This window comes from Perca flavescens, chromosome 10 (genome assembly GCF_004354835.1).
Source record: "Perca flavescens isolate YP-PL-M2 chromosome 10, PFLA_1.0, whole genome shotgun sequence".
Taxonomy (NCBI): Eukaryota; Metazoa; Chordata; class Actinopteri; order Perciformes; family Percidae; genus Perca; species Perca flavescens.
In genome coordinates this window covers 18,016,049-18,037,271 of record NC_041340.1, presented here as the reverse complement: position 1 = coordinate 18,037,271, position 21,223 = coordinate 18,016,049, and the positions used below count along the sequence as shown (strand labels likewise).

The window sequence follows — 21,223 nt, the reverse complement described above, 5'->3', positions numbered from 1 at the left end:
ATTAGTTTTGAACAACGTTTAGTGCATTAGTACAAGTGATGCTTTGTATTCAAAACAATCATCAGACAAATCATGTTTTCTCTTGTTTCTTTTGTTTTACCCAGGATCCATGCAGGGAGAACACCAGAGGAGGCTGTACAAAGAGCTGCTGGCTAACTACAACCGACTGGAGAGACCTGTGGTCAATGACTCAGCAGCCATCCTGGTGGAGCTGGGCCTCACACTGCTGCAGATTATAGACGTGGTGAGGGAGACAGCATTCACTTATATTCTTTTATGTGTGTGTGTGTGTGTGTGTGTGTGACATGGTGTTTAGTTTGGGCGGAGTGCAGAATGTAGGAAGTGTGGTAAAATATGAAGTTTTGTTGTTTAAAGGCAGGGTTGGTAATGTTGTAAAGGTAGTCTGATTTGAAAGTAGCATCTCCTCAGGGCTCCATCTAACCCCTCCTCCTGCCCTCGGGCCTTGACCCACACGCGCTACGTCGCTACTTCAGAGCAGAGAAGGGTCCGCAATTTCATTTCATGTCTCATTCATTGGTAAGCAAACACCTAATGTTATCATACCAAATGTTTAAAACAAAAATGAGTACTGACTACTACGACGCACATTGAGCTCAGGCTCGTACATGGGATGGGTAGAGTAAGCGCGGCGGGGCAAAGAGGCATTACATTGGTTCTTTCCAAGCGGACCGCGAAGGCAGTGATTGGTGGCTCATTAGTTATTTATTGCTGTCAGGGTGTAAAGACCATTTCAAACAATATGTAAAAAAGTTTATATTGGAAATAGTTACCAACCCTGCCTTTAATGGAGGTTGAAGTAGTATTGTACCACTGTACTGGTGACTTGCATCGTTTACATTTGAAAACATAATAATTCTGGCTACACACAAACTGTATGTCTTAATTTGTTTTTAAATCTTTATTCATCAAGGGAAAGGTGGCTGAGCATAGTTTTTTTGTTGCACAAACTGAAGCAGAGTGGGGTTAGGGCCACGTTCAGACCGTCAGTAGCCATGCATGACATAATGCATGGCTAACGCTAGCGCCCATGGGGGTGGCAACACATGGGGCTCCTGCAAAAATAATGCACAGTTGTCTGGCAAAAAAGTTAAATCTGACTCTACGTTTTCTGCAAGCCACTGTGGCCAATCAGATGCATGCAAGCATAACTTTGTAGCGTGAATGCCCCATTTGTGCTGTTAACCTGGCAATCGTCGTGATCAAAGATAAAATAGCTGCAGCTGCGATAACTTTCCAGATTTGTAAAATCCTGTCAGTGAGTATGCAGTGTTGTAGTGTCTAATAAGCCTTTAAACGCATTAATATGTTATTTAAACTGAACTTCCTGGATGTTTCACCAGTACCTTAAACGACACTCACTCACCAACGTAATCCCTTACGCTGTTATAACGCAGTGCTGTTTTCTGTCTGAATGCCTGCTTTTCTGTCTGAGGTGTTTTGTTTCTCATGACTAGCTGCTGAGAGAGGCATTAACACTGCTTATTTAACTTCCCCTCCACATTTTTTAACGTTGTCTGACACATTCCCCATTTAAGAAAATTATCATTCCTTCCTCCCTTCAGCTTGTGACCAAGAAATCAATCCAGGTCTCAGTGTTTCCTCTATGTTGATTTTGTAGTGGCGGCCCACCATGGCAAACTTTCTGCCACCATCATATCAGAAATAGGGCTGTACAAAAAATGTAGTTTAAATTATCCTGCCGACATAATGCACATAGCCATGGCTGCTGCTCACATTGCAATTTAACAACAAGTAGAACTATTCAAAGGTTATTGGGCCCAAGTTTAACTCCACATACTGTTCTGTTGATGTACTGTAGTTTATTGTCAAAACGTTCGCTTTTTTCCGAGTTGACTATATACTCTAAGTGTAGGCCTGTTGTAGATGTTAAGTGCCCTATAGTTCCTCAAAAAATACAGTTCAATCACAACTGAAAATATGCCTCATTGTGTGTGAATAGAAGTGAATAATTATATTTGTGTTGCAGTGAAGTGTCAGTTCCGTTTCATACGTAAAACATTTGCCGGCGGCAACACTGATCTTTAATGACTTTTCAAATGGTTAAAATTCTGCTCAAAGTAGCAGACAAATATACATTTTGTGTGACTGTTTTTCTTCCCAATGGGCCTAGTACTTTTCACAGGAGAGCAATTTTAGGGTTGTTTGTCCTTGGAAGTCCTGGAAGTTGTTGTTCTCGCATCTGCTTCAGAGGAGGAGAATGAACGTGATGCACTTTTTAATCCTATTCTCTAGAGTGTCTACCAGAGACAAGTCAAGTGGACAAGTAACCTAATATAAAACCTGGGGTTATGTGGCCATTATACTGTAAAAGGAGGATGGGGCAGAACAATCTGCATATGCCCTGAGCGGTTGGGAAAATATGGTACGGAGTAAAATGAAAGAATTTGAATGTTGTCACTAACACTTTGAGCAAAGCACTAAAGCTTAGCCAGCAGTTTAGATTTATTTATACTGTATAATGGGTAAACTAGATTTCTGGAACACAGCAAGGATAGAGAAGAAGAGACTCTGAATTTTAGTTAGTAAAAAAGACAATCAATCTACAAACCCCAATTCCAATGAAGTTGGGACGTTGTGTAAAACGTAAATAAAAACAGAATACAATGATTTGCAAATCCTTTTCAACCAAGATATTTAATGTTCAAACTCACAAACTTTATTGTTTTTTTGCAAATGTTCACTCATTTTAAATTTAATGCCTGCAACATGTTGGGAGCATTTTACCACTGTGTTTCATCACCTTTTCTTTTAACAACACTCAGTAAGCATTTGGGAACTGAGGACGTATTGTTGTTGTTGAAGCTTTGTAGCTGGAATTCTTTCCCATTCTTGCTTGATGTACAACTTTAGTTGCTCAACAGCGCCACACATTTTCAATGAGAGACAGGTCTGGACAGCAGGCAGGCCAGTCTAGTACCCGCACTCTTTTACTACGAAGCCACGCTGTTGTAACACGGGGAGAATGTGGCTTGGCTTTGTCTTGCTGAAATAAGCAGGAACATCCCTGAAAAAGACTTTGCTTGGATGGCAGCATATGTTGCTCCAAAACCTGTATGTACCTTTCAGCATTAATGGTGCCTTCACAGATGTGCAAGTTACCCATGCCATGGGTACTAACACACCCCTATACCATCACAGATGCTGGCTTTTGAACTGATAACAATCTGGATGGTCCTTTTCCTCTTTGGCCCAGAGGACATGATGTCCATGATTTCCAAAACAATTAGAAATGTGGACTCATCAGACCACAGCACACTTTTCCACTTTGCGTCAGTCCATCTCAGATGAGCTCAGGCCCAGAGAAGCCGGCAGAGTTTCTGGGTGTTGTTGATATATGGCTTTCGCTTTGCATGGTAGAGATTTAACTTGCGCTTGTAGATGGAGCGATAAACTGTGTTAACTGACAATGGTTTTCCGAAGTGTTTCTGAGCCCACATGGTAATATCCTTTACATAATGATGTCGGTTTTTAATGCACTGCCGCCTGAGGGATCAAAGGTCACGAGCATTCAATGTTGTTTTTCAGCCTTGCTGTTTACGTGTATAGATTTCTCCAGATTCTCTGAATCTTTTCATGATATTATGGACTGTAGATGATGAATCCCTAAAGTCCTTGCAATTGTATGTTGAGAAACGTTGTTCTTAAACAGTTGGACTTATTTGCTGATGCAGTTGTTCACAGAGGGGTGAACCTCACCCCATCCTTGCTTGTGAACAACTAAGCCTTTTGGGGATGCTCCTTTTATATATAACCAATCATGACCAATCAACCTGTTCACCTGTGAAATGTTCCAGACGTGTATTTTTTTAGCATTCCTCAACTTCCCCAGTCTTTTGTTGCCCCTGTCACAGCTTTTTTGGAATGTGTTGCAGGCATCAAGTTCAAAATGAGTGAATATTTGCACACAAAAAAAAAGTTTATCAGTTTGAGTGTATTCAATTGAATATAGGTTGGAAAGGAGTTGCAAAATCATTGTATTCTGTTTTTATTTACGTTTTACACAATGTCCCAACTTCATTGGAATTGAGGTTTGTACTTAAAACCTCTTTTAGCCCATTTCTTAGCAAATATCTTGTATTCTTCGCTGTAGCCTCCATATGTTTATAAACATCAATATAAGAAATAGAAAAAAATACCTTGTCAGTTTATGGGATTGCTTCAATTATGTAGCATTAACTGATGTGCTGAGACCCAGAGTTGTACTAGTACACTGTAACTTTGCTGTTCAGTTGTTGTTAGGAAACAGATGTTCGTTCAACTTATTTATTCATCAGTTTTAAAGTAAACATTGTTGACTGACTAGGTTTCTAGGTCAGGTTCTAGGTGTTTCTCGGTAAATCTGTCCATACAGAGACTCATATAAACACACACAAATATATTCATGTTGAAACAGAAGATAAATGTTAAGAAAAGTGTATTGAAGAAAAGACATCAGTAATAATGTTAAGCATTTATAGAAACAACAATCTATAGATAACAAGACAAATTAATATGCCGATGATGAATACTTAATGAATAATTAATATACAAGATTGACCTTTTGATGGTACAATGACTGACAATAAATATTTTACTTAAAGTAGTTATGAAAAGGGAAGTCTGTGTGTGTGCTCACTATCCACATAATGCGGCAGGCATCTGATGCAGTCAGACTTTATTTGTATAGCACTTGCAGTGTTTCCCACAGATTAGAAAGCAATTTATGTGTGTGTGTGTGGGGGGGGGTTGTTACTTATTTTCGTAATAATCAAGTATCAAAAACTGAGGACATGCTGTTGGATGCTGTCCTCCTTTCCTTCTTCAATGCCTAACAAATCTATCTCTTTCTCTCCCTGACCCTGTCTTTCACTGGTTGAAGCCTGAAAATATTGGAAACAATTAATAACATAACTAATTCCACTGGTCGGACTGTTGAGCTCTGTTTCAGACTGATACCTCCGGTTCAGGCTGGTCCTCATCCTCAACACGTGCATTTTTCAGTCATGGAAAATACTTTTCAATACTCATCTGGATTGAAGCAGCAAACATTCAGTGTAAGAGTAAAAAATTACATTATTTATAATACGTTTATTTGATTCACAGCTGCTACATAGTGTTTTGACCTCGACAACCCAACTGCATTTTACCACAAACTTGCGACTAGTTAACTTTCTAAAGCAGGCACAATCGCTTGTTTGCTAAGAGTCGGGCCGGTGATTGTGAATGTGTGATTGTGTAAAGGTGTTCACAAGATAAATACCAACCTTTCGTGAACTTGTGAATTTCGCCAGCCATCTTCTCTCCTTGATGGAGACAGACGCTGTGTGCACAGTGGGCTCGATGGTGTTTTAAGCCTCCAACGTGGACGGCGACGTGGGGGGCTAAAAACACCAAACACCGCACGGTGGGAGGGGCTGTGTGTGTGTATGTGAGTGAGACACAAGTGACAGAGAGACGGAGGAGAGCAGGAAAAGGAAATGCAGAAGAACATGTTTTAAATAGCATTAAAAAAAAAAATATATATATATATATATATATATATATTATATATAATATATATATATATATATATATATATATATATATATATATATATATATATATATATATATATATATATATATATATATATATATAAATATAATATAAACACAACACAGTGGCGGCCGGCGTTGATAGTGAGGCGCACCGCCACACATTAGTCTATGAGTGGGAAACACTGACTTGTAACACAAAGTGCTTCGCAGAATCCACACAAATTGATCAGTTTTTTTTGTCATTCAGCGTGAGCGCTCTTTCTAATATCTAGTGTCGGCAAAACAATGTTGTTAGTGTAATTTAAGCTATTATATTGGGTTGCCTCTTAGCGAAATGCTCTGAGTGAATTTATGTTGGGCTTTTATTTAAAGGGTAAAACGGAAGAAGTAAAGCTGTAGCATTATGCGCTGCCATTGTCAATATCGGAGTTGTCTTGCCGAACCCAGTTCAATAAAGTGTTGCTTGATACTCAATACCTGGGGGGGTGGGGTGGATCAAATCCAATTTGACTGGCAATATTCTGAGTAGGGTACAGTCCTAATACATTTTATATGATCCATTTCAACAAATTGCAAACACACACCAACAAATCACTGGGCCATTCAAAATCTCTGAAGAAACACACGTTTCCTATTATTACTTTTACTAGATCATCTGGGTCATCTGCCTAAAGAAAAGACATTATAGAAGGATTTGCCATATGTGCCCACTGCCCATGTTTTTAACCCCAAGCTCAGAAAAAGAACAAAAAGAGAGATGAATGGATAAACAAATGCAGTGCGCTTTAAAAAGGAAACTTCTTTGATCCCTTTCAGCCTTCCTCTCTTCAGTGCAGGCATTCTGACTTTTTCACTCTGCACTTGGAGCTGAAATTCTGAAGCTTGCAGAAATGCTAATTTCACCTTGCAGCTAGAATATTAGCAACATAATTAGCAATACATAATTTCCAAAATGCAAAGTACACTTTGAAAACATTTCTGAAGTTCATTATTTAATATAATAAAGACATAGATATAGGCAAAGACATTTTTCAAACTGCATTGTTTCTACATATTTTACTTAACTTAATTACTTATTGTTAATAATAACTTTTAATAATAATTATGTTTTTAACCAGGATATTGTCTCACTGAGATTACAAATAGATTTTACAGGAATGTCCTTGCCAAACCATCAGCAGCATATAGAACATACAATATATAAGTTACAAACCATATAGTCACACTTAAAATATAAAAATATGTTAAAATAGTTGCTTTTACATTTTTTAATTGCTGAGGATTCTTTGCTGTTGCCTCCTTTGTAGAAAATACAGTTAAGATCAATCTCTGTTATCATTGTGTTTGCAGTAGTGCTTTTAAGATAATACATAATTACACAATAACATTCAACACCTTTACAGAGCATGTTTAACTGTTGGCATGCATTGCACACTTGAAATAAATAAATGGACACAGATAAACCTGCTGCAAATGTTTTCATTGTGCATCAGTGAGTCGAGAAAAGAAACACTGAGAGCATTCCTTTTGTGATGTTATTATGTCTGTGAATATGATTAGATTTTTTTTTTTCATTCGAGCCAGCATGGCATTTTACAGTTACTATTGTTTAAATCCACTAGGACCTACAGTATTTTAGTTTTGAAAGGGTTGTATAATTTGTCAGATGGCTCCACTGTGAAACCATTCAACAGAACTACACTTGGTTACATAAAACCATCTTTTATACAGATTTACAAAGCCTGGTTTGTTCTTTGGATATGCAAAGCAACTGCCCTGACTTGCTAATGGCGAAGCCCTTTTCCACTATATTAAATATGGATTGCCCTGGTTGTCTTTTCTTCTACAAAAGAAAAACGTATTCTCTCTTTTCCTCTTCTTTTTTTCTGTTGTCCTCAGGATGAAAAAAACCAAGTGCTGATGACCAACGCTTGGCTGCAGCTGGTGAGTCAAAGTTTGAGAAGGACACATATTTTTGGTTTATTACACAATTATCTCTTCTAATGACACTGTGACTGTTTCTGAAATTACTAGCACCACTACATTAAGTGCTTGTTGATGATATCAAATTTTAACCATGCACATCCAGATTTGCAATTTATTTCCTGGATTATTTCTTTGTCCTTACTCACAGTCTGAAAGAAATATTAATAATCTAATATTTCCTGTATATCCAGTTGGTATTAGTGTTAGCTCCTCCATCTAAGTATTTTTTAAGCTATTTGCAATTATTTTCAGAGCTCACAGTTTAACAGAGCACTCATCTTCAATACTGGAACTCAGCCAACAGTTGCTGACCGTGTGTGAAATAGAGACAGTAGTTTTGTGTGTGTCCGTGTTCAATGCTGGCATCAGCATACTCAAGAAAACATCACTTTAGGCAGATTGTCAAGCAGAAAGTGAAAAAAGAAGAGGAGGAGGATTAAGTGCCAGTCAACTTGATAGTTAATGGATTTAATGCCAACAGGCAAAAATTTCCACAGACATTTTCAAAGCTTCGGGCCAAACTATTCAGTGCAACAGTTTCAAGTAGGACACAGTTTGCTTGGTGTTTACTGTTTAATAAAGTAAAAATCCTGACTTCTGCTTTGGTTAGACGGGGTGGCCTGAAATAAATAACACATTCTCATGAAGTAGAGTGAAGAACTGTCTCTAGCTCATTATCCGATAGTGTTGCCATTTTATAGCTTAATAATGTAGATAGTAGGCTGTAAATGGTGATAGACAGTTATATTGTTTAAGCCATCAGGTGTGCCTGCATGATTAGAAACATGCTTACAATAATAACATTTTTGTTCCATTCCTTGATAACTTCAGAATTGCTGTTTAATTTTGAAAACCGTAATACTGCAAGAATTGTTTTACCCCTCTATTTTCATTCCCATTTTGGCAAGATACAGCCCTTCTTATTTCTCTTAAATGTGCCATTAACTTGTAAAAGTTCAGTTAGATTAGTTCAGCTAGCCATTGCACATTACTACATGCAGTGAGTTATCGCAACTATTTAAAATTGATTTTAAGATCATCTTAAAGTTTAGTGAAATTTTGTGAAAATATCTCTCTCTCTCTCTCTCTCTCTCTCTCTCTCTCTCTCTCTCTCTCTCTCTCTCTCTCTCTCTCTCTTTCTGTTTACAGTACTGGACAGACATCTACCTTAGCTGGAATCCAGAAAACTACCCCGGTGTCCAGAACCTACGATTCCCTTCAGACCAGATCTGGACCCCTGACATCCTCCTTTACAACAGGTCAGAGCTACTTCCTCCTGCTCATAACCACCTTTCTTAAAGCAGCAATATTTGTTATAATTAGTTTTATAGTGAGTTTAACAACTTTACTGGTAGTTCACTGAGTGAATAGTGAACTGTTGTAACCTTTTCATTTACTTTTTTAAAGTTTTGTTTTTTTAGTTTAATTTCATTTTTGTTGTTGTTGTTGTCAAACTTGATAAAATAGGTGTTATAATCCACCATTATCAGTCCAGCAGAAACACACACCTGGCATGTTTTCTTAGTATTTTTATTATTGGTTGTCAGTGATTAAAATATCACTCTAATCCTTAATGCACCTCTGTTTTATTGATTCAGTTTTTAATCCCCAAAAACCAAAGTAGTGTCAGAGGAACTTTAAGCCAATGTGATAAGATCACACCAAACCAAATACAAAACCAAGTGACACAGTTAGCAGGAGGAGATGGGTCGCTTTAAAAACTTTGAAAACTACATTTAATTGACTATGACTTTCCCACTGATGGGAATTTGCTCCAAAAGCTTTCTTTTAGAAAAGAAAAGTATGTATTAATAGAACAACCATTTTGACAATTAATTTGCTTTATTGAAATAGAATTAACAAGTGGTGTTACACTCCTCCAATCATCAATCATTGACAGAATATCAACAGTCTCAATTCAAACTGTCGTTCAGTCTTCTTAGGATGCTGTGCAGTGGCTGACAAAGGCTGTTGATCTCCTTGATGATTTAATTTGGACTTGCTTGTTAATAATAAAGAAACTAGTGTCAAGAAAGCTGATAAAGAGCTATTGATGTCAACATGCTGCAGGTCATTTCTCATTACATTAAAACAAAGAATTCTGTTGTTTGAAAGAATTAACCAGACATACTGGTTGAGACCCTTATTTTAATAACTGAGCTTGGCTCATTGCATTTTTTTGATTCAGGTCAGGCTGTATCCACTGTTGTTCATGCTTCTTTGCAAGGCTTCTCAGGTCAATTTGAAATGTAGGCCAGTTGTTTTTCTCCAGAACAACTAATTGCATTGCGTTTGCATGCTTGAGTGAGAGATGGATGATCTGGTCTGAGACCCGTGAGGGGGGAAGAAATACGAAGAGGATTCAGTCACAAACAGAGAGACAATGACACAGATACAATGAGTTGAGAAGCTTGTAAAACAGAAGATTTGAGAGATTTCAACAGATAAAGTGAGGTCAAGAGAGACAGACAGCTTTGCAGTTGATGTTGATCACCCATGTTACTGAGTTAATGGAGAAAATGACCATATTTCCCCCCAATACACACAAACACACACACACACACACACACACACACACACACACACACACACACATGCATATCACAGGGAATACAAGGACAAAACAAAGGTTTGGGAGTATTAACCCAAATTTTAAAAGCTCAGCTTTCAGACCTGCCAGGATTACCCATCCTAATCTCCCTTTCTCTCTGCCTTTTACCCTCTGCCTCCACTCCTCCCTCTCTACCTCCATCACACATCCCGTCTTACCATCTTTTCTCTCATCTCATTCAAATTGTGTCTTCTTCTGTCTCTCTTTCATAACTCACTGTCTCACTATAATTCATTCTATTCAATCAACTCTTTCTCTCCATTTTTTCCATTCCCTGTCTTCACTGACTCCTCTTTATAAATCATCCCAGCTACCTGTCTCTGTCTGTCAAAGTGTCAGCATCTTACTCTCCCCCTTTTCTCAGTCTACCTGTTTGTGGCTTGCTAGTTTGTCGGCTGCTTTCTCTTGTGCTGTGTTTTACTATGCTACCTGCTCAAATCTGTTCACACATGAAAACAACAACTACGTTTTCTAAAAATAGCTACAGACACAGAAATGGCACCTACTAAGGAAAGCTCATTGTGGGACTGGCTCTGGTGGCTATAATTCTGCACCAAGGCTGAATTTCGGGAAAGAGACTTCAGATACAGTATTAGGGGACCACTAAGGTCTATATAAAAACATCCAAAGAACACCATGTCATGGGACCTTTAAATACTGAACAGGACTAAGAGTCTACAGCAATACAGTCTAAGTTGCCTAAACTCTTTTTAGAAGCCAGGTTTAAAAACAAAACATTTATTCATTATAACTTGTTGAAAACAGCCAAACTTGTCTGCCTTAGTTTGGTAACTGAAAAAAAACCCAGTGTTGATGTTGCTGGTTTTCAGGCTAAGACTATTGCTTAGCTCGTTGAAGTCAGAATAGATTACATGAAGCTGAAGTGGAAGATTCAGTTTACAGCCGAGCTGGAAGGTTTACGCACCCTCTGAGGAAAGAGTTTACAGTTTTCAGCAATAATATGCTAGATACACACAAACACATGCACACCACACATTAAAGCTCTCGTCTCACTACATAATGCAAAATAAATATCTGTGCACACACATGCACGCTAGTTGCAAACAGACGCACACTCTTGACATAACACACGTCATTACACAGTGGGCCATAAGTGCGCAACCAAAAAACACGCTAGTCTTAATGTGTTGAATAGCAGATGAATGCAGGCGTATTAGCATGCAACTCAGCAAGAGCTCGCCATCAATCCATTTTTTCATATTTATTGTTTTAATATGAAGTTAATGATGTTTTGGAGTGTCAAGGTCAGATGCCATCTCAATATGTAATGTGTTCAAGAAAGGAAGAGTGAGATAAAAAAAAAATCTGCTATTGTCTGTAATGAGTCACTTAGCTCATATTATCCCAGTGGGGAATCTCTCATATTTCTCTCAAATTGCTTGAGAGATATGCATATTTTAAGATCAATTTTGCTTACACTGTTTCACGCATGGATAATCTGTGAGACATGGATTGACCATCCTGCCCATATCCATGCATACTCCCTGGGCAAAATATTTTGTTGTTCACCATATTTGCAAAGATTTTGTTGTGATTGACAGCTGGCATCTTCCATGGCTCAGACTGATATTAGTACTGCTTAAACATATATATTTTTAAACTCAGCTCATGAAAATGGATCCTTCCAATAAACAATTCAAGATATTGGTCTATTTGATATAGAAAAGTTAAATATTGTATTATTCATAAGAAGGTTATGACAAGAGGACAAATGCACATGGCCTCCACTGAGACAGAGATGCATGTTTACGATGAAGCTCCTCCACTTCACTGATGAGAACCAACTGTAAACTTTATGTTGGCTCCGGCTCGTCTGCTGTGTGTGTGTGTGTGTGTGTGTGTGTGTGTGTGTGTGTGTGTGTGTGTGTGTGTGTGTGTGTGTGTGTGTGATTGATGATAGTGTTTGGAAAAAGAATATCCAGATCTAAAACAGCTATGTAAGCCATTGACCTCCTCTCTCATTAGAGGGATAAGTCAATGGTCTCACTTGACTGGAGATCAATGAGGCACATGAAGGACGTCCAACTCAGGTAAAACACAGACAGAATCCTAATTCTGCCAGCAGGGACGGTAGATGTACAACCAGGCATTGCGACAGGCCATGAAGATGAAAGGGAAATTAATTGAATAAAGGGATAGTCGAAGGGATTTTTGGTTTTCTTTTAGATGGGCGGATGGTTGAATAAATGGATAGATGGATGAATTTGTTGACATTTCTGTGATTAATTAAATAGAAAAATACTCTGGAACTAAAATACAATATGCAATGTTTTTAGGTGCATGTTTTTAAATTGCATTTTTTTGTGGAACAAGGTTTGCAAAGACCCTCCAAATAAGATCTGACAGTAAAAATACTTTTCTGTAAATTTTTGAATGAGGTCAAACCTTAAATTTTAAATAAAATCAGTTATAACACCCTGAATTGGAGTGAGCTGATATCACCATGATTAGCAAGAGCCTGCACTATTTGTATGTTTGTGTGCACAAAGATGTACTAAAGTGCATACTGGGGGTATCAAGTGTCAGTACCTTCCTATGGAATTTATTGTTACTTGACAAAGTGAGCATCCAGAAGCCAAAGAGACAATGGAGTGCCTGATGACATCTAAAAGTCGTACTGAAATTCTGCTAATCAACAATAATGAAGCTTCCATGATACATAAGTGAATATGTAAGTGTAATCAATAATAATCATGTTCACTTTTAATTAGTAACATAACATTATTTTGCTGGAGTTTTCACAAAAAAGTATTTAATCTTACAACAATTATGTCACATATCATTATCCCAACATAATGATTCCAATGACAATTAAGTAATCCATTCGTCATGGCTCTACAGGAATATCCATCCCACGGAAATATACTGTACTTCTTACCTGCAGCTTCCTTGACCAGCTAACCACTTAGCCTACAGGCTGTCAAACAGAATGGCTAATGCCAGCACCCCCTGAGGCTGTTTAGTTGAATGCTATGTTCTTGGGATATGACATAATGAACATGGATGGATAGGTCTTTGCTTAATGCAGGGATGAGTAGGCGCTGACTATATGTAGCTCTCAACTGTGTATGACTAAAAGCTTCAGGGAAGGTGTTTTCTCTTTCGGAGCAATACCAATTCTTTCTGATTTAACAAGTTCAGAACTACTGTTTGCAAAGAAACAATGCCCAAGATAATAGTGTTCTGTAGTAATCTTTGTCGCTATTTCATGCTGTGCAACCTGATGGCAGGCATCAACAAAATGCATGCAAGTTAAATATTGACTTTAAAGGTACATAATATTGGTATATTACATTTTATTTCTTAGTCTGGCATTGAGATCTCTCCTTAAAGATCAGTGCATTATTTATTCCATCCGGCACTGATCTCTTTCTGCTTCAAAAAAAAACACGCTTTGCTTTATGGCTTCCTCTTTTTTGTCGTGTGTGTGTGTGTGTGTGTGTGTGTGTGTGTGTGTGTGTGTGTGTGTGTGTGTGTGTGTGTGTGTGTGTGTGTGTGTGTGCGCAGCAGAGTTAGTGAGAAAAAAGCTTTGGTGACTCATGTCCCATGGTGCAGGAACCTGTCACTGCCACCATTTTCATTGTCAGTCGGTTTCTGTTTCCACCTTGCCCAACTCTCACATGTCCACAGTACTCTTTCTCTGGTGTGGTCCCTTTCTCCCAGGGCTATCACTTGTCCAGTTGTATGCATATTTCAGATTTAAAATTTCTGAAGCAAGCTACAATAAAGTAAATATATTTTGAAACAGTACATGAAACAAGCTCTAATTTGTTTTTAGATAACTTTAAATATCTTGCTTTGTCTCTCTTTTTCTGCACATATACAACTTGTACTGTATGTACTCTCCAAAACACACATACAGTCCAGGTCATGCTCTGCTGTGATGTATTTAAGGGCTGATTGCAGGAAAGCGCACACCTTCAGATGAAGTAAGGCCAAATCTTGAATAATTCACAATCACATAGCTCCGCCTTGGCCAACCCACACATCCCTCCCCCAGCACCCGGAGCCACAGCTGATAGCAACCTGCACACAGAAGAGAAATAAATTACCACACATAAGCACCTGAAAAAAGATAAATCACTCAATCTTGAGCAAAGGCAGTGACAAATAAAACGGGTCCATCTACAAATTCTGTTAAGATGCTTGCCACGTTCTTTTGTCGGGCTGAATGAGACTCCAGGATGTTTCAGACACACTGGCGTTATCTCTCTTGCTGGGGACTACATTGTGTTTGTGTGTGTTGATTTGTGTGTGCATGTATAGGTGTATTGTGTGCCTTTATGCCATATATGTATATAGAGTTCAGTGTTTGGGTTTTAGTTCTAAGTTGGTGTGGATTGTAAAGTGAAAAGGACTGTCAGCTGTTCAATGGGCTTTTGTATTTTGAATGGCCTACGATGACAAATGCAGGACTTTACTGAGAGGTGTGTGTGTGTGCGTGTGTGTGTGCCCCTGCCTGTTTGCGTGCATGTGTCTGTGTGTTATGGACAGTTCATGGAATGATATACACTAATATTTTTCATTCTTTCCAACTACCTTCAAATGACAGCAAGTCTAACAGAAAGGGGTACTGCCCTTTTTGTCCCAATTTGTTCGCTACAATATCCGTTGTTTCCTTTTTTCTTCATGCAGTGTTTGTGTAGGGTTGGCATTTTTATTCTACTGCCATTTGCTACTGCCTAAGGCTGTCTGTTCAAATGTTAAGACACTTATAGCAATAATATGAATGGGTAAATGGATTAAATGCTACTGATTGGTTGCCTCCTTGTTTTCAATTTCATGTGATATTCACTATGTTTGAAGGGATTCTTTCTTTTAGTACTTTTTGGACTAAAATGTGTTTACACATTTTTCAAAATCCAAAACCGTTTAGTTCAGAGTAATGAAATAGGTGGAGATTTTATAAATGCTCTTGCTCCCTAAATGATTTTGTATATGACTATCGTGTGGAGGTTTTCAATTACCTCCATGCAGACTGACAACAAGTGATAAAAAACAATCAGTAAACTGTCTTTTGTGTGAACAACTGACAGAAAATATAAAACCCACTGTCTGGCTGATGAAAATAGATAAAGAGAAACTGGTTATGCAACTGTAAATGGGGGCATGTAAATCCAGATGACTAAAGCATTCAATTAAATAACATTAGTTTATCTTTTAGAGATAAAAGGATAATCCAAAACAAATATAGCACAATGACAAACTTTATTCTCTATATTTTGCTTTCATAGCTTTTCTGGTCTAAACTGATCTTATTCCTATAAGCTGCCTGCATAATAACTCCTTCCAGCTAGTTTCTACAGTGGATAATCAATTTGTATGAACAGGATTTTGGCCGTATACTGTATAAGGAAACAAAACAAGACACTGTCTGAGTTCAGACTTTGCCTCTGGCACTTTATTCAAGAGTTCACACTCTCGCCGACACCAGATGAGCTACTGTTTAATTCTTAATTAGAGTTCAACTGGAGTGCCAGAGCCAAAAGTGGGTCTAACGTAAGGTGTCTAGGCATTATCTTGGTAGTTGGTAGAGAACCGAAACAGAGCCAAAAGAGAGTGAATGTTAGACTTACAGTACATTCATTAGGTGGTCAGAAACTCAAACGACTCAAAATGAATGAAAACATTGCTCCGTAACTGCTGACTGTGTAAATAAGCAACTGTTGACTAACTAGTTAGCCATATAAACTTGAAAGGTGATGATATGTCAATGTTGTGTTCAATAAAAAAAAAAAAAAAATGATTTAATTAAAAATGCAATAAAAAGATTTTGGCAAAATAGAGCTTTAGCTCACAGCAAGATGATGAAATGTTTCGAAGGTGCACACACGTTACTCTCGCTTATTCTCTCCCCAGTGCGGACGAGCGGTTTGATGCCACCTTCCACACCAACGTACTGGTGAATGCGTCAGGTTACTGCCAGTACATCCCCCCTGGGATCTTGAAGAGCACATGCTACATTGACGTGCGTTGGTTCCCCTTCGACGTCCAAAAGTGCGACTTGAAGTTTGGCTCCTGGACGCACAATGGCTGGCTGCTGGACCTCCAGATGCTGGATGTGGACACATCCACTTATATACCCAACGGGGAGTGGGACCTTGTGGGTAAGAGAGATGCACTGTTTTAGCTGTATTTGAGAATCCATTGTAATTGTATAATACAATAAGTATATTTTAACATAAAACTGTTTTCTCTAGTTGTCTCCTAAGATTTCTCTATCTAAATCCTGAGATGAGATGAAAACAAACTCTAAACGTTAGTTCAGGTGGTTAAAAATGTTTGGCTGCTGTATAGCCTATACAATAAAAAGTTAGATTACTTGAGTCACTATTTTCCATGATTTTAATAATTGAAAAAATATTCAAACATAACTGACCAGGACAATGCTTTACAGGCTATAGAGTAAAATACATATGGATCCATAAATAACATCTCTTCATTTGTGCTCCCTCCATATTACACCGTGATCAGGCCCCGCAAACTTCCTGTGTCCAAAGTCTTTTTATATAAAAGATTTCTTGATGGGACATCATTTGGATGGTTGTAGCTGGATGAATTGGAAAGGGAAGAATTTTTGGAAGACCTCCCAATTGGGGTGTTTCCAGCTAGAACAGAGCAGATCCCTGTGCCCCCTGGGTGATGGTTAGCTGGAAATGGGTGTCAGACAGCAGCAGATGGCATGCAATAGTTTGACACGTTGGCAGGTGTGTAGCCAGGCTATGTGTGAGAGCAGCACACCACATCCCCAGAGTTGTAGTTCAAGGTTAGATAGTTCAACTGTCAAAAATCAAAACCGTTTAAGCTTTTTTTCTTCTTTGGATGCTGAACATTTTTACTAACAATACAATGATAAAACAAAGGCAGAGCAAAGTTCAAAGCTTGGTCTGAGTAATACATCCCATAAAACATTTAGACTCTTTATTTCTTCCATCTGGTTTTCTCGTTTACATACATTATAGAAGCTATTTAAATCTTGAATGACTTTATTAGTCCACACAATTCTACCTGACCTGTATGCCCTGTGCCCCGCTCTTAGGTGTGCCAGCCAAGCGCAATGAGCTGTACTATGAGTGCTGTAAAGAGCCCTACCCTGATGTGACATTCACGGTCACCATGCGCCGCAGGACGCTTTACTATGGCCTCAATTTGCTCATCCCATGTGTGCTGATCTCTGGCTTGGCCCTGCTGGTCTTCCTGCTACCTGCAGACTCTGGAGAAAAGATTTCTCTGGGTGAACACACATATTATTCACATTAAATGACTTTGCTTTGTAAAACATTTATAAAACATGTTATTGATCTGAAGAAGAAAGAAGGTGAAGATGTTTGTACAGTTTTTAAGTACATGGCATTTGGTAAATAAAAAACTCCACCAAGAGCAATATACAAATTTTAGTTTGATGTCCAACTAATACAAATACAGTCAGAACTGTACAGCAATACATAAACATATTAAAGCACACTCACATATTTGGTCATGCATATTTGTTTTCATGAATCATATAGCAAGCCATGAATACATGCATGTCAAATCTCCTTGGAATAATTAAATTTGAAAATAAGAGGCTTGCCACTAAATGCATTTTGGAATTCTGTCAGTGCCAGTGAGTTTTGATAAATAGCCATCTGTGAATGAGCAGTCAACACTTACAAAGTCAAAGTGTTTAAGGGATTTCTGGAGCTGTAACCTACCTTGGACATGTCAGAGGAGCCAGCATCTGATAAATAGTTGTAGTCATTGGAACATAACTGATTACATACATAAGTAGTTACAGGAATAATTTCTTACACCAGTGACTCTGATCACATCATTATGTATATACTCATGTTGTCCCCCTCTCTCTCTCTCTCTCTCTCTCTCTCTCTCTCTCTCTCTCTCTCTCTCTCTCTCTCTCTCCCTCTCCCCCTGTATGTGTCTCTCTCGATCTCTGTCTCAAGGCATCACTGTGCTCCTTTCGTTAACTGTCTTCATGCTTCTGGTAGCAGAGATCATGCCTGCCACGTCGGACTCTGTTCCTCTCATCGGTGGGTTGCGTGTGTGTGTGTGTGTGTGTGTGTGTGTGTTGTGTGTGTGTGTGTGTATATATATATATATATATATAAATAAAATCATAAATAAAAACCCATCTTGGTGTCTGCCTGGGCTTTGGTTTGAGCAGCCTGAGGGCATCTATACATCATTCACAGCGCTCCTGGATGGTGTGTGTGGAGAAAATTGTAAATTGTCTGTGTTGTATTCTCTACAGTTGGAACACTGCGTCCATAGCAATGATAGTGCTGTAGCCTACTTAGCGTTATAATTCACATTAAACTGAAATTTTTTGTTGATAGTGAAGTGAGACAAGGTGAATTTGGGGAATTTTCATGTTGACGTTTCTGTCCTCATTAATCTTGTTTCCTTCTTGCCCAGGCAATGCAGTCGACACACCTAGAAACACAACGTTAGCATGTAACTGAAGTTACTGTAGTGATCATAGACTGTATATAAAGATGTAGCGATCACCAGATCTACTGCAGTTGCATGGATTGGAGGACAGGATCTTGCTCAACTTTTTGCCACAGTTTATAAATTAGCAGGACTTCTTTCTGCGGATTGATGGTTGTCATCCAGACTGATCATAACTGCATCCATGGTTAACCAATCAGAATCAAGTATTCAACCAACCCGTGTAATAATAGACAATATCATATGCCCATTTAACACAATAAGTTACATTAATATCAACCAACAAAAAGCAACTAAAATATGATTTGACAATTTCTTGTTTTTTCCAGACATTTAAATGAATTACAAACTATTTTTTTGAATAAAAAGAATACATATAAAGTGGGACTTTCAAAATAAAGGCACAGCTTAAAGATGATGTTAAGTATCGATATTTTCACTTTGCATCGATGATATTGAATGGTTGATCATTGAATCAATGTATTGTTAACACTGTAGTGTCATACCAATCTCACTTGGTCAAAATTAAATATATTGTACATATCAACTGTTCATTATATGAGTGATGTGAGTTGTGTTTGCTCATGCTGAACATGGTCAGCACTACATGAATGCGATGATAACTAACCTCGCTGAGAAAAGCTTGATAAATGCGTAGTCAATAGAGTGATTTATCTGTGTTTTTTTTATTTCCCTCAACCTCAACACAAGGCCAACTGGGACACTTAGCAGCGTTGTTAAAATGACTCATGGCCCTTTACAACACAATGTCTGAGTGTAGATATGAGTTATTGTAGCTGCTTGAGCTTGACCTTGAATACCTGAAGCAACTGTTCAACACTGCTGCCAGTATTAAGCCATATGTCTTTTATCATCAGCCCTTAATCACCAGATAAGCATAGTGTGTCCATTTCATTTTCGCTCATTTAGTTAGACCTGTCTTATCTGTTTCAAGACTTGCATCAGTTGATTTTAATTTTGTTCAGCTTTCATTTTTTATTTAGTTAGTTTAGCCATGATCAACAATGTGGTTCCTGACAGAAGGTCTCACAGTTATGTTTTGAATTACTGTACATCATATCTGTCTTTTTCTGACTTTTCTTCCATAAAGAAAACCAAAGTGATTAGTGATTGACCATAAAGCAGTCATGACACTTATGCCCTTAGATGCCTCTCTCACTCTCTCTCTCTCTCTCTCTCTCTCTCTCTCTCTCTCTCCACTGTTTTTTGGTTTGTTTACCCCCATTCTCTGTTTGGTCACATTTTTGCACTTATTTTATTTCCCCCGTTTTAGTGCAAGTGTGCATCTTTTTTCTTGGTAACTGCTTGCACAAATTGATCAGACGTGTACGACGGAGCATTATTGCCACATCAAGGGAAAAAAATAAGGAGGAAGATTTTTTATTTATTATGCATTTTCGAGAATAAAGTCGAAACGTCAAGGATAAAGTCAACATGACGAGAATAAAGTTGAAAATTCCATTTCGAGAATAAAGTCGACATGTCGAGAAAAAATCTTGATATTTCAGGAATCAAGTGGGACTTTTGAGAATAGCCTAAACCAAACTACTAGCTTTACCTATAATCTTCTACTAAATGCATTGTGAAGGTCTATATGAACTAGTGAAATTATACTTCAGAATCAGTTTTAATAATAAGGAAATTATATCTCTTTGAGCGCATAAACACAGTATGGTGATAAGTATTAGGACTTTGAAGAGATTGTGCCAAAAATTGCGGCTGTTCAGAAGGAGAAACCACACAAACTTGGAAGAGGTGGCTGCATTCCTGTAATGAAATAGCTTGTAATGGACAGTTACGCTTATGCGCAATACAGAGAGGATATGTTGTATAGCAAGACACATTAAGACAATTGATCACATTTTTGGATCCTGAAGGAGTGGGGCGCAGCACTCCAAGGATGTAACCTATAGCCTATCTATAATGTTGCCTACATGGTAGCTGGCATGGCGGACAGTCAAACTAATGTGATTAAGGAGTTGAATTTATTCTCGTCATTTCAACTTGAATCTCGACATTTTGACATTATTCTCAAAATGGTATTTTGACTTTATTCTCGTCATGTTGACTTTATTCTCGTCATGTTGACTTTATTCTCGCCATTTTGACTTAATTCTCGACATTTCGACTTTATTCTCGAAATGCAAAATAAATAAATAAATCTTCCTCCTTAATTTTTTTCCCCTTGATGTGGCCCTAATGCTCCGTCATAGACTTGCTTTCCTTTCACAGTGTGAAATCAACCTATTCTATCTTAATTTTTCACCTGTTCATGTTCATTAAATGTGACCATGGGGTAGGCATGACCTTATCTCTGAGCAAAAATAATAAAAAATTCAAAGTATGTTGATGTTTTTTGTGTACTCGGCAGCCCAGTACTTTGCCAGCACCATGATGATAGTGGGAATGTCTGTGGTGGTGACAGTTATAGTCCTGCAGTTTCACCATCATGACCCTCAGGGAGGCAAAATGCCCAAGTGGGTGAGTGACTACAAATGATTTAATCAGATAATTATTTCTGTTAATGTCAATGTTTGTTTAAGTGTGTGATCGTGTGTGTGTGTGTGTGTGTGTGTGT

The 21,223-nt window shown here is 38.1% G+C and overlaps 1 protein-coding gene across 2 annotated transcripts in view; it reads left to right on the top strand.

Moving 5' to 3' along the window:
• LOC114563022 (neuronal acetylcholine receptor subunit alpha-7) overlaps positions 1-21,223 on the top strand; it is a 38,031-nt gene that overhangs the window by 14,489 nt on the left and 2,319 nt on the right. The window contains exons 2-8 of one of the 2 annotated variants that reach the window (XM_028589780.1): positions 105-244; positions 7,458-7,502; positions 8,694-8,803; positions 16,036-16,283; positions 17,216-17,410; positions 18,165-18,203; positions 21,017-21,126. In XM_028589780.1, the coding sequence (XP_028445581.1) occupies positions 105-244; positions 7,458-7,502; positions 8,694-8,803; positions 16,036-16,283; positions 17,216-17,410; positions 18,165-18,203; positions 21,017-21,126 (887 nt within the window). Of the gene's footprint in view, positions 1-104; positions 245-7,457; positions 7,503-8,693; positions 8,804-16,035; positions 16,284-17,215; positions 17,411-18,116; positions 18,204-21,016; positions 21,127-21,223 lie in introns of both variants that reach the window. The other variant, XM_028589779.1, reaches the window with a different exon arrangement.